General features: G+C 38.3%; 1 protein-coding gene across 1 annotated transcript; it reads right to left on the bottom strand.

The window, feature by feature from the left end:
* Positions 13306–14348, bottom strand: LOC109235791. The gene is made up of 3 exons (XM_019402045.1): positions 13979–14348; positions 13729–13792; positions 13306–13633 (listed from the first exon to the last, which is right to left on the bottom strand). Exons 1-3 carry the CDS (start codon positions 14270–14272, stop codon positions 13464–13466), a joined length of 528 nt encoding a protein of 175 aa, XP_019257590.1. The 5' UTR covers positions 14273–14348; the 3' UTR covers positions 13306–13463.

Below are 15315 nucleotides of genomic sequence, written 5' to 3'. Positions count from 1 at the left end.
CCAGTCCGGACGAAATTACCCCTGTGCTAGACATGGGTGTTGTGTAAATATTAATGACATGATGTCCTTAACTTCATGAATGCTATGTAAATATTAAGGACAAAGTGCACTCCCGTTGTTAAACTTTAGGACATCATGTCCTTAACTTCATACGTGCAGTGTAAATGTTAAGGACATGGCGTCCTTAACTTCATGTGTGCAATGTCCTTAACATTTACACAGCACTCATGAAGAAAGTGTAAAAATCTTTTCGTATTAATTTTAATAGAGTAGTGGTTATATTTGCTCAGCATTAAAATACTGAATAAAAACTAAATCTATATTATTATAAAAGCATGAATACAAAGTCGGTTTACAAAAATAACCTTATAATATTAAGCATAATAACTCATAATAAAAGGATATAACCGGAATTCTAGATATTAACATTATAATCCTATTAGTTTTAGGACATAATACTACACGTTAGAATCCTACACGATACCAAGACAACTTATAAAAGGAATTGTAGCAACTAAGCGACAGAATCACTTATATGGACGTTCTACCTTTTGTTTAATCTCTATGCAAATGTAAATATTTTGCACATAAAGTAAAATCATAGAAGAGAAACTAATTGGAATTTGAAGATCACTATTCAATAATCGGATCTTGTGATAGAATGATAAACGAGAAGTCGAGAACCTAATTTTATCCAAATTTTAAGGTTACTAAATACAAATGGAGGACAAGTTATTCACCCAAATCACTTTTACTCTTATCTATATCTATATATGTCTATGTCTATCTATATCAATATTATTATAAGAGCATGAATAAAATGTTGGAGTACAAAAATAACATTTTAATATTAACCATAATAACTCACAATAAATTGACATAATCAGAATTCTAGACATTAGCCTTGTAATCCTATTAGTTTTAGCCTTTTAGGACATAATACTACACGTTAAAAATCCTACATGATAACCTTTAAGAAACCTATTAGTATAATTTTTTGGCATAAATATATAATACTACATGTTAGAATGTACACCTAATACGTTTAGGAACATGTTAAATTTTCTATTAGTATAATTACTTTGGGGATATGGACATATTTTTAGCCATGTAATCCTATTACTTTTAGGATATACTTCTTAAAAAATTTCTATTAGTAATTTAACTTAAAAACGTATTATATTGTCCAAATCCATTTAGAAACATGAGAGCATATATCTATCTATCTATATTATTATAAAAGCACGAATGTTCTATGCTAAATGTCGAACAACAAAAATATCCCTAAAATATTGATTGACATTTATACCCTTAATTATTTACATTAGTGTTTACAGAAAATTGTATGAAAAGGACAAAACTAGAAATACTACACACTAGGATAGGTACTTGTAATAGGATCCATTGCAAATCAGGATCTCTTCAGCGGCGGTGATTTATTACAACACTAAGTGCACAAATTTTGGTGGATTTGAATGTTCTATTATATGCAAAATATTAATTAATATTTGAAGAGAATTAACTTCCATTTTTTATTCATGGTATCTTTATTTTTCATGCAGAATCCCAAATTAATATATATTTATATTATAAATTTTCTACCTAATTCAATAAGAAAAGATTAGTAATCAAAATTTTAGTTGATTATAAAATTATAAATATTAAAAAATAACTTAAATGGCTAATTTATTCTATTATATGCAAAATATTAATTGATTTTTGAAGAGATTTGACTTCCGTTTTCTATACATGGTATTTTTATTTTCCATACATAATCCCAAACTAATATATATTTATATTATATACTTCCTACCTAATTCAATAAGAAAACTAGAAAAGATTAGTAATCAAAATTTTAGTTGATTATAAAACTTTAAATATTAAAAGAATAAATTAAATGATAATTTTATTCGATGCAAAATTTATTTTTAAAAGGAAAAAAAGATAAACGATATTATATTTCATTAAAGGCCTTCGTGCTTTTAATATAGTCTGTATCTATCTATATTTATCTATATATCTATCTATCTATATTATTATAAAAGCACGAATGTTTCATGCTAAATGTTGAACGACAAAAATATCCTTAAAATATTAATCAACTTTTATACTCTTATATTTTGTTAAAAAGATAGTTCCATATTGAATAAAATAATAATATCTAATTAATTTGCCTAATATTTAGGAATCTAATACCAACTAATGATAGAATTTCTCAATGTACGTTACCTCCTGCCATCATCCACATTAGAGGCGCATCCGGGATTTAAATCTTATGGGTTCAACTTTTAAGGTTTTTAGCATTGAACCCATTATATTTTTAAAGTTATGGGTTCATATCTGCTACTTTTGCAATTTTAATAAATTTTTACATATAAATTGTTACTCTGCATCGAAAGTTATGGGTTCAGTTGAACCCGTTAGTTGTTCACTACATCCGCCTCTGATCCACATCTCCTACACAGTTATACCAACAATCTCCTATATTATTCTTTTATTAAATGACCAAATATTAAAACTTTGAGTTGGACAATATCAATCAAACCATGCTCCTTATGATTATTTTTAAAAATTTAATTTGAAACTCTTTCATAAATAATTGACTTAAAAATCTCGTGCAACACACGAACGTAGAAACTAGTACCATGTTAAAAAGTGACTATCCCACGCCATTTCTACGAGATATGAAACTCACTGAAGCTACCATTCTAAAGACCTATTTTGGCAATTTGTTATATGAATAGAACAAGCAGAATTCCAGAATTAATGGTCCAAACACGTGGGTGTGAAATAAGAGGGTGTTTGGATTGGCTTATAAAAAGAAGCTTTTAAGCTAAAAGCCAAAAGCCATAAGTTGGTAATACCTAACTTTTGACCTTTGGCTTATTTTTGTACTTTTTATGCCTAAAGTAAGTGCTTTTAAGCACTTTTTATCATTGCCAAACACCACACAAACTAAAAATGTGCTTAAAAGCCAATAAGCACTTAAAATAAGCTCATCCAAACACCCTCTAAGTATATTCAAGTGAACTTTAAAATTCATAAAAAATTGTGACTCTACTTAACCTTTTATTCCTACCGATTCTTTATAGGTGCATATTCAGGAACAACTCTTCTGTTCTTGTCCCTTAGGAGCCCTAATTACTCTGTAAAATTCAATTGAAGCACAACAGATTAACCATTTACCACTACAGGGAGAAGCAAAGCTTCGTAGATAGGATCAAGAGAAGCACGAACTCTACTCCAGATGTCACGATCCCAAATCCACTAAGGGTCGTGATGGCGCCGGACACCACCATCAGGCAAGCCAATACCAATTTACTTGTAATTTTTTGTTTTAATAACTTCGAAATCGTTTCTTTTATAAATTAAACAATAAGTAATGAATTTCACTGAATAGATATTTATGTCTTTAACAAACTTAATATTAAATAATCCCATAATCATCTCAGGTCCAGGTGTCACAAGTGCATGAGCAATTACTAAGAGATTGAATAAAGTACAATTACTATCCGGAATACAAATTAGACAGAAAGTAAATACAATACGCTGAAAGAGACTATACTGGCTGCGGGTCGCCTCGAGAAATGCAGCTCACCTAGTCTCCTTATCATCCATGCTGCTACGCCCAGTAGGCCACTCGAAATACATGTGCCTGTGCAATAAAAAAACACAGCAAGTGTAGCATGAGTACGAAAACAACATGTACTCAGTAAGTATCCCGTCTAATCTCGAAGAAGTAGAGACGAGAGGTCAACTTCGACACTTACTAGTGGTCCAATAATGATACACCAATAATATAATAAATTGAGGATTTTTATAAACATGATTGTAATTCAGTAGAATGAAGCAAGTAAACAATTCTTTCCTTTATAGGAAATTCCCAAATTTCTTTTCATCATTTATACATTTATTCTCAAGCCGGGAAGAAATAATATCAACTTCAATAAATTTCAAGGCAAGCAATACAAGCATGCGCAAATTATGCCGAGGTCGTACGGTCCGATCCAATAATATTTAAATTGCACGGCCAGAGGGTTGAATGGCGCGAACCATAGATGCATCTATTACCCCGCTCGCGAATCATACATGCGACGCATGCACACACAGAAATACATATTCAAACAGTCAATCAAGACATTTATCAAGGAGACAATTATTCAAGGAGGTGTAAATTTCGTTTTTTACAAGTCATGAAAATGAAGTTTAACTCTTTTAGAAAATCATTTGCCACTTCGATATGATTTAAGCAATTTAAACTATCAATAAGGTTGCATTTATTACAAGTAAGCATACTTTTGGGTCCTAGACTACCCGGACATAAGCATAATAGTAGCTACGCACGGACTCTCGTCACCTCGTGCGTACGTAGCCCCCACAATTAGCAGCACATATTCAATTAATTCACCAATGGGGACAATCCCCTCTTACAAGGTTAGAAAGGAGACTCACCTCGCTCCGAAGCCTATATCCCAATTCAAGAATGCGCTCAAACTTCCAAATTGGAGCTGAACGATCCAAAACTATTCAAATGAGGTAAGAACTAGTCAATACATGCTCAAAAGTTCATATTCTAATTATTAATCCAATTTCTCAACCCTAAATGCAAGGTTCCTAAAATTCATCCCCGGGCCCACGTGCCCGGATTCCGGAAATTTTTGAAGAAAGTTGTTACCCATAACCTAAGGATCAATGATATATAATTTCTACTTCATTCCATCATAAATTTCGTGGTTAAATCTTGTTTTTATCAAACTCTAGGTTTTTCATCTAGACCCTTGATTTTCCCTAATTTTCACATGTTAATCTACCCATAATCTATGTATTTAACTCATGTTGTGTAGAAATTACTTACCTCAAAGTGCTAGGTGAAACCCTCTTCCAAAAGCTCCAAAAATCGCCTAAGAGGATGAAAGAAATGAGCTAAATGGTCTAAGTCTCGAAATTAATAGCTGGACACAGCCCTCTGATGTCGCATTTGCGACACCAGGTTCGCAAATGCGAGGGTCACAAATGCGACAAAAGTCTCGCAAATGCGAAGCCTGGGCTTATGCTGCTGGGATCGCAAATGCGACGTCTCCTAGGATCGTAAATGCGGCCACAGTGTCGCAAATGCGAACACTGCCAGGGGTCGGGCTCCTTCGCAATTGCGAAGCCCTCCTCGCAAATGCGATGGTCGCATTTGCGACCAAAATATCGCAAATGCGACCATACCAGTACCAGCAATCCCATTTCTTATCAAATAACTCCGAAGCTATCCCGAATCTCACCCGAGCCCCCGGGGCTCTAAACCAAACACCCGCATAAGTCTAAAAACATAACACGGACTCTCTCGAAGCCTCAAATCACATCAAACAACGCTAAAACCGTGAATCGCACTCCAATTCAAGCTTAATGAACGTTAAGATTTCAAACTTCTACTTTCAATGTTTAAACCTATCAAATCACGTCCGATTGACCTCAAATTTTGCACACAAGTCATATTCGACATTATGGACCTACTCTAACTTCCGGAATCGGAATCCAACCCCGATATCAAAAAGTTAACTCTTGGTCAAACTTCCCAAAAACCTTCAAATTTCTATCTTTAGCCAAATGACTCCAAAATGACCTACGGACCTCCGAATACACTTCCGATCGCGCTCCCTATACCAGAATCACCACACGGAGCTATTTCTAGACTCGGAATCCCAAACGGACTTCGATAACACTGAAATGCACCTCAACCCAAACTTATGAAATTCTTCCAAAAATGCTAACTTCCACAATAGGCGCCGAAACGTTCCCCGGTCTTCCAAAACCCAGTCCGGACATACGCCTAAGTCCGAAATCATCATACGAACCTGTTGGAACCTTCGAATCCCGATTCCGAGGTCGTATACTCAAAAATCCAATCTTAGTCAATTCTTTCAACTTAAAACTTCCGAAATGAGAATTCTCTCTCCAAATCAACTTCGAACTTCCCGAAATTCAATCCCGACCACGCGCACAAGTCATAATACCTGAAGTGAAGCTACTCAGGGCTTCAAACCGCTGAACGACGCGCTAGAGCTCAAAACAACCGGTCGGGTCGTTACATTCTCTCCCACTTAAACATACGTTCGTCCTCGAACGTGCTGAGAACTGCACCGGAGTGGTCCGAAATCACTATTTAACACCTTGAGCACCTACCCGTGCTACCACAGCTCAGTTGAGCACAATAATTCTATCAAATCTGAAGATATTCTCTTTTATTCAAACAATTAAGCTTAGAACCCAATTCCAACATCCGGAATTCTCCGTCAGGCCTGCTTCCAATATATGAACACTCTATTAATCACTACACCAGGTACCAGAACATGACTGCATACCTTTGCTGAATTCTCACCATGCACCACGTCATACACATGACCATAATAACATTCTCTGATCATAACAACTGACATTCCCCAAATATGATGCTCACAATGCACCGCATGACATGTATAAGTCTTGTCCCAATTCTTACAATACTGCCGCGACGGAGGAGACACGTAGAAATTCATAACCAACTGTCAAGTCAACAAATCATTGAGGCTACACTCCTGACAAGAATATACCTCATTCTGAACCAAATAATGATCTTTGCTCTTTAATATACTTCATACAATCCGATTGCACTGATCCTAGATCCAATAACCTTGTCACACCCAGTACGAACTGCTCAGGCAACAAGCCACCCCAGACATGACCAAAAGCCTCATATGATACCACAATGTGCCAATAGGCTACCAACTCGAACGTGATACATAAGAAAGACGAGCTCTGGAAGGGACTATTCCACTCACACAGCTAATATGAACTTTCCTCAGAAAATGGAAATAAAACACAAAGAATAGAATATAAGGGACTGTAATCATCATCACACTGTTGCGGCGTGCAACCCGATCCAAACAACATACCCATGGCGGCATGCCACCCGATCCACACATAAAATTCACATAAGGAGATACACATCGAGCTAAATTGCTCATTACAACACAATACCGAATATCGGTCACAAGCACGCTAAGTGCATAATACCATCCCTGAGGGGACATATAGCGCCATAAGCTAACAAACTTAAGCACAACTGAGGTGCGATAAATGTTCTGAAACTAAAGAGCCATCCTGTTCACATAACACCATCGCTACGCGGAACCTCAACACATAAGAAATTTACCAAGTCGTTTCGCAACTCACATGGCACAATATAGCATTACATGAAATAGCCGATGACGAAATAACATCCAACATCCGAATACTCCTCCATAAGGAGAGCTATGCTGAAATGAACACATTCGGCCTGATATAGAGCCCATATTCATATTTAAATCCATCCACAGACCTCAAGCCGATTCTGATCGTACCGAACTAGGCCAATAATCTTTTCTGGGTCCATAATAGCCCCTTTTTCCCATAACACACAAGAACAACCATCATAACCGAAGTAATCCTCCACAGTCCACAACCCAATAAACCGAGTGCCCTCTAGGCATAAATTCTCAAATAAACGATATCACCACAATCTTCATACTTGGTTTCATTCTCCAATCAACCCAATGACAACATGCCACACTTATATAATCTTCCCATGGGACACGCTCCCACGACCTTCCGTAACAGATAACAAGTCTGCACATCCATACCACCGGCCGTACTAACGTTGAAAGCGATCAAGAATCCATAACCAGGATGCAAAGCCTCTTTCACAAAACACCGATCCCAGGTGACGCTGAAGACAATGCCAGCCTACTCTAAACATTCAAATCCCTCTCATGCTCATCCGAGCTCGTGACATCCTTGTCAACACCAAACCGCAACCTCGTTCCTCACCTTCAAATTCCACACCACTCACGGCCCCTAACATGCCAACATGCGATAGAATAAGAATTTCATCACAACCCCTGAACCACTAACATGGTAAACACTTCCTCACATGAAAACTTTTTACTTAACTCATTCCAAGAGAACCATAGAAATACACGAGTGAATTCTCGCAACCGCAGAAGATGCAATTCTTCAAGTAGTGGCCTAAGCCACCATAGCTCTTTACGGGATCCGCCTACACATAGCAGGCCATAATACTAGAATACTTCCGAATAAAGTCAATTACGGTGGCCGACAAGCCTCACATGTACCATCACAAATCACTTGCATAACTTAATCACGCTGAAGGAACTGATCACTGCCACCAGGATGCCAATTCCACCATGGCTAACAATCCAACCTCTTCCAATTTATCCTTAATTGTCTTAGAATAATAATAACTTCATTCACACATAATGCACTCAACCCGAGTGGCCTTGTAACACGAGACCATGCTGTCTCAAATCCCACGAATCACCTCATACCTTCCTTGTGCGCATATTCGCATCTCGACTGGTACATCCATTCTGATAATTCCTCTACGAATCCGAAGTCCTTCTCTCCCTTTCCTCCCAATGCTACACTGCAAGTCAACACATCATAGAACATTCTGAGCCTCTAATCATAAGCTGCTTCACAAGATCAATTCTTAAACATACCGCGGGCTTGAATCCTTAGGCACCGCATTTTTAACCGTTGAATTCACTAGGACTGTTATTGAGAGTCACCCACTCTGACATGGTCCCGAATATAATCAACTGCAAGGCTCCGCTAGCCCATGACCACCCTCTCAAAGAACACCCGGCCGAATCACCTTCCTTGCAACTCACTTCTATGCGCAGCATAATTTCTGAGTCTTCCCAAAGCCTGAACTTGAATCGATGATGCCAATTATAGAACACATTCTTCAATTCCTTTGCTCAAATTACTACTGATGTTCTCTTTCCTTAGCCGAAACAACTTACCAATACGCCGATAACCCGAAACCTCACAAGAATATAATCATACAACCCAATCGTAGGCGCTAGGACTCTCCCACTTAGCTTGAAGCCACCATTACGCAACTCTAGAATCTAACAAGATTCTTTCTTTATTGTTGACATGATCTAGCACAACCAACCCGCCAAGCTCCTAGAAATCTTTCTGTAAACCATTTATGAATACTCTGAATCATTAACCACATTCACATGTTCGACCTCCTTACCAGATAGCCAGTAGGATTCTTAAAATTCTTCGCAGAGCTTCGCGAACGCGACCGCTGATCTGCTCACAGGAGATAGCCCACCTGTGGAGATTACACGCCGACAACTTTCAACGCTGCTGCACGAGGCACAATCACTACGCCATTCATAACCTATCATGAGCCCGTGCTCATCCACCAATTGTACTAGTCCGTTCACTCCTTAGGGACATCAACTAAATGTGCGACAATATCTTCCAATTCGAAGTTATGTTGTATCCTTCTTCATATCAAGCAACTCCTTTCCGTCATATCAAATCTCCCGCCATTATGCTAGCCAATATTTCAAATTAAGCTCGACCCAATCACCGTCCACTAAAATTCCCAAATCACTCCAAACTTTCCTCAAGAGTGTAGTTATCCTGCCATTGAATCCACGTGCTGCTCTGCCACTCTCCCACTTTGGCCAAACCCTGTTCTTTAAGCAACTATTCGACTTCCGCTTCTTACACTTAGCCTTCTAGAAATTTAACGACCGCATAACACTTCCCACATGTCCTTCCTCATCCTTGGCTGCTCAGCTGATGCCTTAGATCAAAACCTATTTCAGTAGCGCTTGAATCAATAGACCGCTACTAACTTTTAAATCTTTCTGAAGATCATCTTTCTCGAGCCGTCAACATTAGAAATACACATTCAATCCTGAACCACCGCACCCCGTGATCTCTGACAGCCGCTTCTCCAGTACTATTCTACAATATCCTGCCCCCAGGGCGAATTGTAGAAGGTCATAACACCAGCAAACTTAGTACATTCAACAAGGATAACGACACCTCATCACAGACGAAAATTCTACCACGCTCGTAAATACCAAGTCTCGTTTCTCCATCAATCCAAATCTGAACATTCTTAGCCCGATTGCCTTTCCCTTGCCGGGAATAAAATACCGAATCTCTAAATCATGCACTGAGTAAACCCCCCTTCAAGTCATTCACTGCCCCGACACGTAGGCATGTATCCTACCATCACATCAATACCGCGCGACAACCGTTCATAAGCATCATGGCAACTTGTGCCTAGCCTTAGAACTCTCAGAAGTACGACTAATGAGCTGAAACGATAGAATATCCTTCCACAAGGCGATGGCAATAGTCAAATCAACTACGTCGGGAGAAGCATCCCGCACCACCTCTGTAGCACCTTTAAAATTTCTCAATTCCTGATTTATAATAAGCGCTTCGCGTCGCACAAGATCGATTGGGAAGGAAACAAAGGCATAAGCCTCAAAGGAATCAAATCGCACGATGAGGAAATCAAGAAGGGAAGTGCTCCTAACAGCCCTGTAGCCTCCCGAAGATAAGTACAGACGTCTCCGTACCGATTCGCGAGACTCTATTAGACTTGCTCATGACTCGTGAGACCTAAGGGAACCTAGTGCTCCTATTCCAGATGTCACGATCCCAAATCCACTAAGGGTCGTGATGGCGCCGGACACCACTGTCAGGCAAGCCAACACCAATTTACTTGTAATTTCTTGTTTTAATAACTTCAAAATCGTTTCTTTTATGCATTAAACAATAAGTAATGAATTTCACTGAATAGATATTTATGTCTTTAACAAACTTAATATTAAATAATTCCATAATCATCCCAGATCCCGGGGTCACAAGTGCATGAGCAATTACTAAGAGATTGAATAAAGTACAATAACTGTCCGGAATATAAATTGGACAGAAAGTAAATACAATACGCTGAAAGAGACTATACTGGCTGCGGGTCGCCTCGAGAAATGCTGCTCACCTAGTCTCCTTATCATCCATGCTGCTACACCCAGTAGGCCACTCGAAATACATGTGCCTGTGCAACAAAAATGCACAGCAAGTGTAGCATGAGTACGAAAACAACGTGTACTCAGTAAGTATCCCGTCTAATCTCGAAGAAGTAGAGACGAGAGGTCAACTTCGACACTATAATGATACACCAATAATATAATGAATTGAGGATTTTTATAAACATGATTGTAATTCAGTAGAATGAACCAAGTAAAAAATTCTTTCCTTTATAGGAAATTCCCAAATTCCTTTTCATCATTTATACATTTATTCTCAAGCCGGGAAGAAACAATATCAACTTCAATAAATTTCAAGGCAAGCAATACATGCGACGCAGGCACACACAGAAATACATATTCAAACAGTCAATCAAGACATTTATCAAGGAAACAATTATTCAAGGAGGTGTTAATTTCCTTTTTTACAAGTCATGAAAATGAAGTTTAACTCTTTTAGAAAATCATTTGCCACTTCGATATGATTTAAGCAATTTAAACTATTAATAAGGTTGCATTTATTACAAGTAAGCATGCTTTTGGGTCCTAGACTACCCGGACATAAGCATAATAGTAGCTACGCACGGACTCTCGTCACCTCGTGAGTACGTAGCCCCTACAATTAGCAGCACATATACAATTAATTCACCAATGGGGACAATCCCCTCTTACAAGGTTAGAAAGGAGACTCACCTCGCTCCGAAGCCTATATCCCAATTCAAGAATGCGCTCAAACTTCCAAATTGGAGCCGAACGATCCAAAACTATTCAAATGGGGTAAGAACTAGTCAATACATGCTCAAAAGTTTATATTCTAATTATTAAACCAATTTCCCTACCCTAAATGCAAGGTTCCTAAAATTCATCCCCGGGCCCACGTGCCCGAAATTCGGAAATTTTTGAAGAAAGTAGTTACCCATAACCTAAGGATCAATAATATATAATTTCTACTTCATTCCATCACAAATTTCGTGGTTAAATCTTGTTTTTATCAAACTCTAGGTTTTTCATCTAAACCCTTGATTTTCCCTAATTTTCACATGTTAATCTACCCTTAATCTATGTATTTAACTCATGTTGTGTAGAAATTACTTACCTCAAAGTGCTAGGTGAAAACCCTCTTCCAAAAGCTCAAAAAATCGCCTAAGAGGATGAAGGAAATGAGCTAAATGGTCTAAGTCTCGCAATTAATAGCTGGACACAGCCCTCTGATGTCGCATTTGCGACACCAGGTTCGCAAATGCGACAAAATCCTCGCAAATGCGAAGCCTGGGCTTATGCTGTCGGGATCGCAAATGCGACCTCAGAGTCGCAAATGCGACATCTGCTAGGATCGCAAATGCGGCCATAGTGTCGCAAATGCGAACACTGCCAGGGGTCGGGCTCCTTCGCAGTTGCGAAGCCCTCCTCGCAAATGCGATGGTCGCATTTGCGACCAAAACATCGCAAATGCGGCCATACCAGTACCATCTCCCATTTCTTAGCAAATCACTCCGAAGCTATCCCGAATCTCACCCGAGCCCCAGGGGCTCCAAACCAAACACCCGCACAAGTCTAAAAACATAACACGGACTTGCTCGAAGCCTCAAATCACATCAAACAACGCTGAAACCATGAATCGCACTCCAATTCAAGCTTAATAAACTTTAAGATTTCAAACTTCTACTTTCAATGTTTAAACCTATCAAATCACGTCCGATTGACCTCAAATTGTGCACACAAGTCATATTCGACATTACGGACCTACCCCAACTTCCGGAATCGGAATCCGACCCCGATATCAAAAAGTCAACTCTCAGTCAAACTTTCCAAAAACCTTCAAATTTCTATCTTTAGCCAAATGACTCCAAAATAACCCACGGACCTCCGAATTCACTTCCGATCGCGCTCCCAATACCAGAATCACCACGTGGAGTTATTCCCAGACTCGGAATCCCAAACGGACTTCGATAACACTGAAATGCACTTCAACTCAAACTTATGAAATTCTTCCAAAAATGCTAACTTCCACAATAGGCGCCGAAACGTTCCCGGGTCTTCCAAAACCCAGTCCGGACATACGGCCAAGTCCGAAATCATCATACGAACCTGCTGGAACATTCGAATCCCGATTCCGAGGTCGTTTACTCAAAAATCCAATCTTAATCAATTCTTTCAACTTAAAGCTTCCGAAATGAGAATTCTCTCTCCAAATCAACTCCGAACTTCTAGGAATTCAATCCCGACCACGCGTACAAGTCATAATACCTGAAGTGAAGCTCAGGGCTTCAAACCGCTGAACGACCCGCTAGAGCTCGAAACGACCGGTCGGGTCAGTTACAACAGAGGCTTAGACCATTGACACTCATCAGGATGACTACTCCTGATTTGCTTTCTAGTTTCATTTTCTTCAACATCCGAAGAGAAAGAAGTACAAAATGGCCAAAGAGAATGCTGTAATAATGACATTGGAAATTTCGACCAAAAAATAAAAAGTTCTTGTGCTTTTACGAGTTTATAAAAGGTATCCACGAACACAAAGATACAAACAATAAAAATAAAATAGTAGTATGAATTAATTATATATTACTACGTGGCCCTCGATAGAATTCATCTTGAGAAGAGGTTGGTGAAAAAATTTCCAGATTTGGATTTCTCAAGGCAAGCCACGTGTGCATATCTTCCAAAATTGTCCACTTGTCTTGCTTCTCCTCTCGTATCCTTCTTGCATACTTTGCACGTCTTGTCTACCCATCCCTCCTCCACATATTCCCCTTTTACTGTTTCAACGAAGAGAAACGGTCAATTACATGCTAATTAAGCCACACATTAATTACATTCTGTGTAATATAAATGATTAGCTATAATTAATTACCTTCAACGTAGGACTTGAAGAAATCTTTGTATGTGCCACCAATCTTCCTTCTCAGAGCTCCATACTATAAAAAGGAACATTAATAATAGGTCATAATATATAAACAAGTAATACGACTTGATTAATGCTAATAAAAAGTAGTCCTACTGTTATTAGTCTAAGAATTTTTAGGCTACGTACCAATAACTTGAGCGGTATATGAAAGTTAAAGTCATATTAATGACTTGGCAAGGCAAGAAAATTAAAATACCTGTTCTCTGGACATCCTCTCGCCAGATTGAGTTGCTTCTCTAGCTTCATCGATGAGCTCAGCGTCTTTAGCTGATCTAACCTGAGAAAAATCCAGAGCTTCTGTTACACTTGAGAACAAAGATTGCTTCTTTTTTTCCTTGGGTTCTTCTGTATCCTCTTTCTTTGCCTTTGCTGAAACTGCTATTACAAGTTTTGAGCTAGGAAGAATAGTACTAGTGCATCTAGGGAAATATTCTGAACCACCCAAATAACCATTTTGACAAGTTGTAAAGGGAATAGCTCTCAGTCCCATTTCTGCTTCTTGATTTTATCAAGTGAAGTTTAATTACTAGTGCCTCTTTCAACCTGCAGCTTTATAATAATAATATATATAAGGAGGGAAAGGCCCAAGAAATTTGTTATTTTAGACTTCAGAATAGAAATGCAGGGCCAGTGATAACTGGTGGTTCATAACGTACAGATGACGTGGCTTTTGGCTAACAACTAAAATTAACATCAATTTTTGCAATTTTTCCCAATAAAAATAATAGTACTATCCTCGCACACAGCAGCTCTGGGGCCCCTTACAAGTGGCCTGAATTTTGGTCCAAGATTCTTCCTATATTCAGAATAAGAAATAAGAATAACGAGCCACTCAATGGCTCTAAAATATTTAGTTTAGAAGAGAAACAATTATTAAGAGAAGAAGAATAAGTTTTTTATTTGCCCCAAGGCTATGACTTGCCGGTGAAATAGCTGGACTAACAATCTCAATAACCACAATTTAAATCATGCCAAAAGCAAGCAACTGATTGAGGTGTGCACAAGTTTCTTTTAACACCATCGTAATAAAAGAAAATATTACCCTGTGTGTTTCATACTTAGTGAAATTAACATTTTCTTTTGGAAAATGGATCAAATGAATTGACGTGTTTGTTCACGATCCGAATTTCCCATCCTCGGGAGTCGTGATGGCGCCTACTAGTGAAAGCTAGGCAAGCCAAACAACTGAATTTAATTACCTTGATTCCATTTTAAATCCGTTAACAATTAAGAACCAACAGTTAATGAACAACATAATTTAATAGGCGGAAGACTAAATTTCAAGTTGTAATAGTGCTACCAATATCAATCTATAACAATATACGCAAGACTGGTGTCACAACTTCACAGACTGTCTAAGAGTACTACAAATAAAGGTCTGAAAGAAATAACAAAATACTGTCTCTGGGATTACATAAAAGAAACAGGAATAATAGATAGAGGGAGACGCCAAGGCCTGCGGACGCCTGCAGGACTACCTCGGGTCGCCTGATGAACAAGGAGCAGAAATCTCACTGCGGTCCGAAATCTTCA

Source organism: Nicotiana attenuata, chromosome 12 (genome assembly GCF_001879085.1).
Source record: "Nicotiana attenuata strain UT chromosome 12, NIATTr2, whole genome shotgun sequence".
Classification (NCBI taxonomy): Eukaryota; Viridiplantae; Streptophyta; class Magnoliopsida; order Solanales; family Solanaceae; genus Nicotiana; species Nicotiana attenuata.
This window is presented reverse-complemented; position numbering and strand designations above follow the sequence as displayed.

Coding starts and splice junctions, on each gene's coding strand:
- LOC109235791 (XM_019402045.1), bottom strand. CDS start 14,272: ATGGGACTGAGAGCTATTCCCTTTACAACTTGTCAAAATGGTTATTTG. Junction 13,793..13,978: donor AGAGGATGTCCAGAGAACAG/GTATTTTAATTT, acceptor TCCTTTTTATAG/TATGGAGCTCTGAGAAGGAA. Junction 13,634..13,728: donor CTTCAAGTCCTACGTTGAAG/GTAATTAATTAT, acceptor TCGTTGAAACAG/TAAAAGGGGAATATGTGGAG.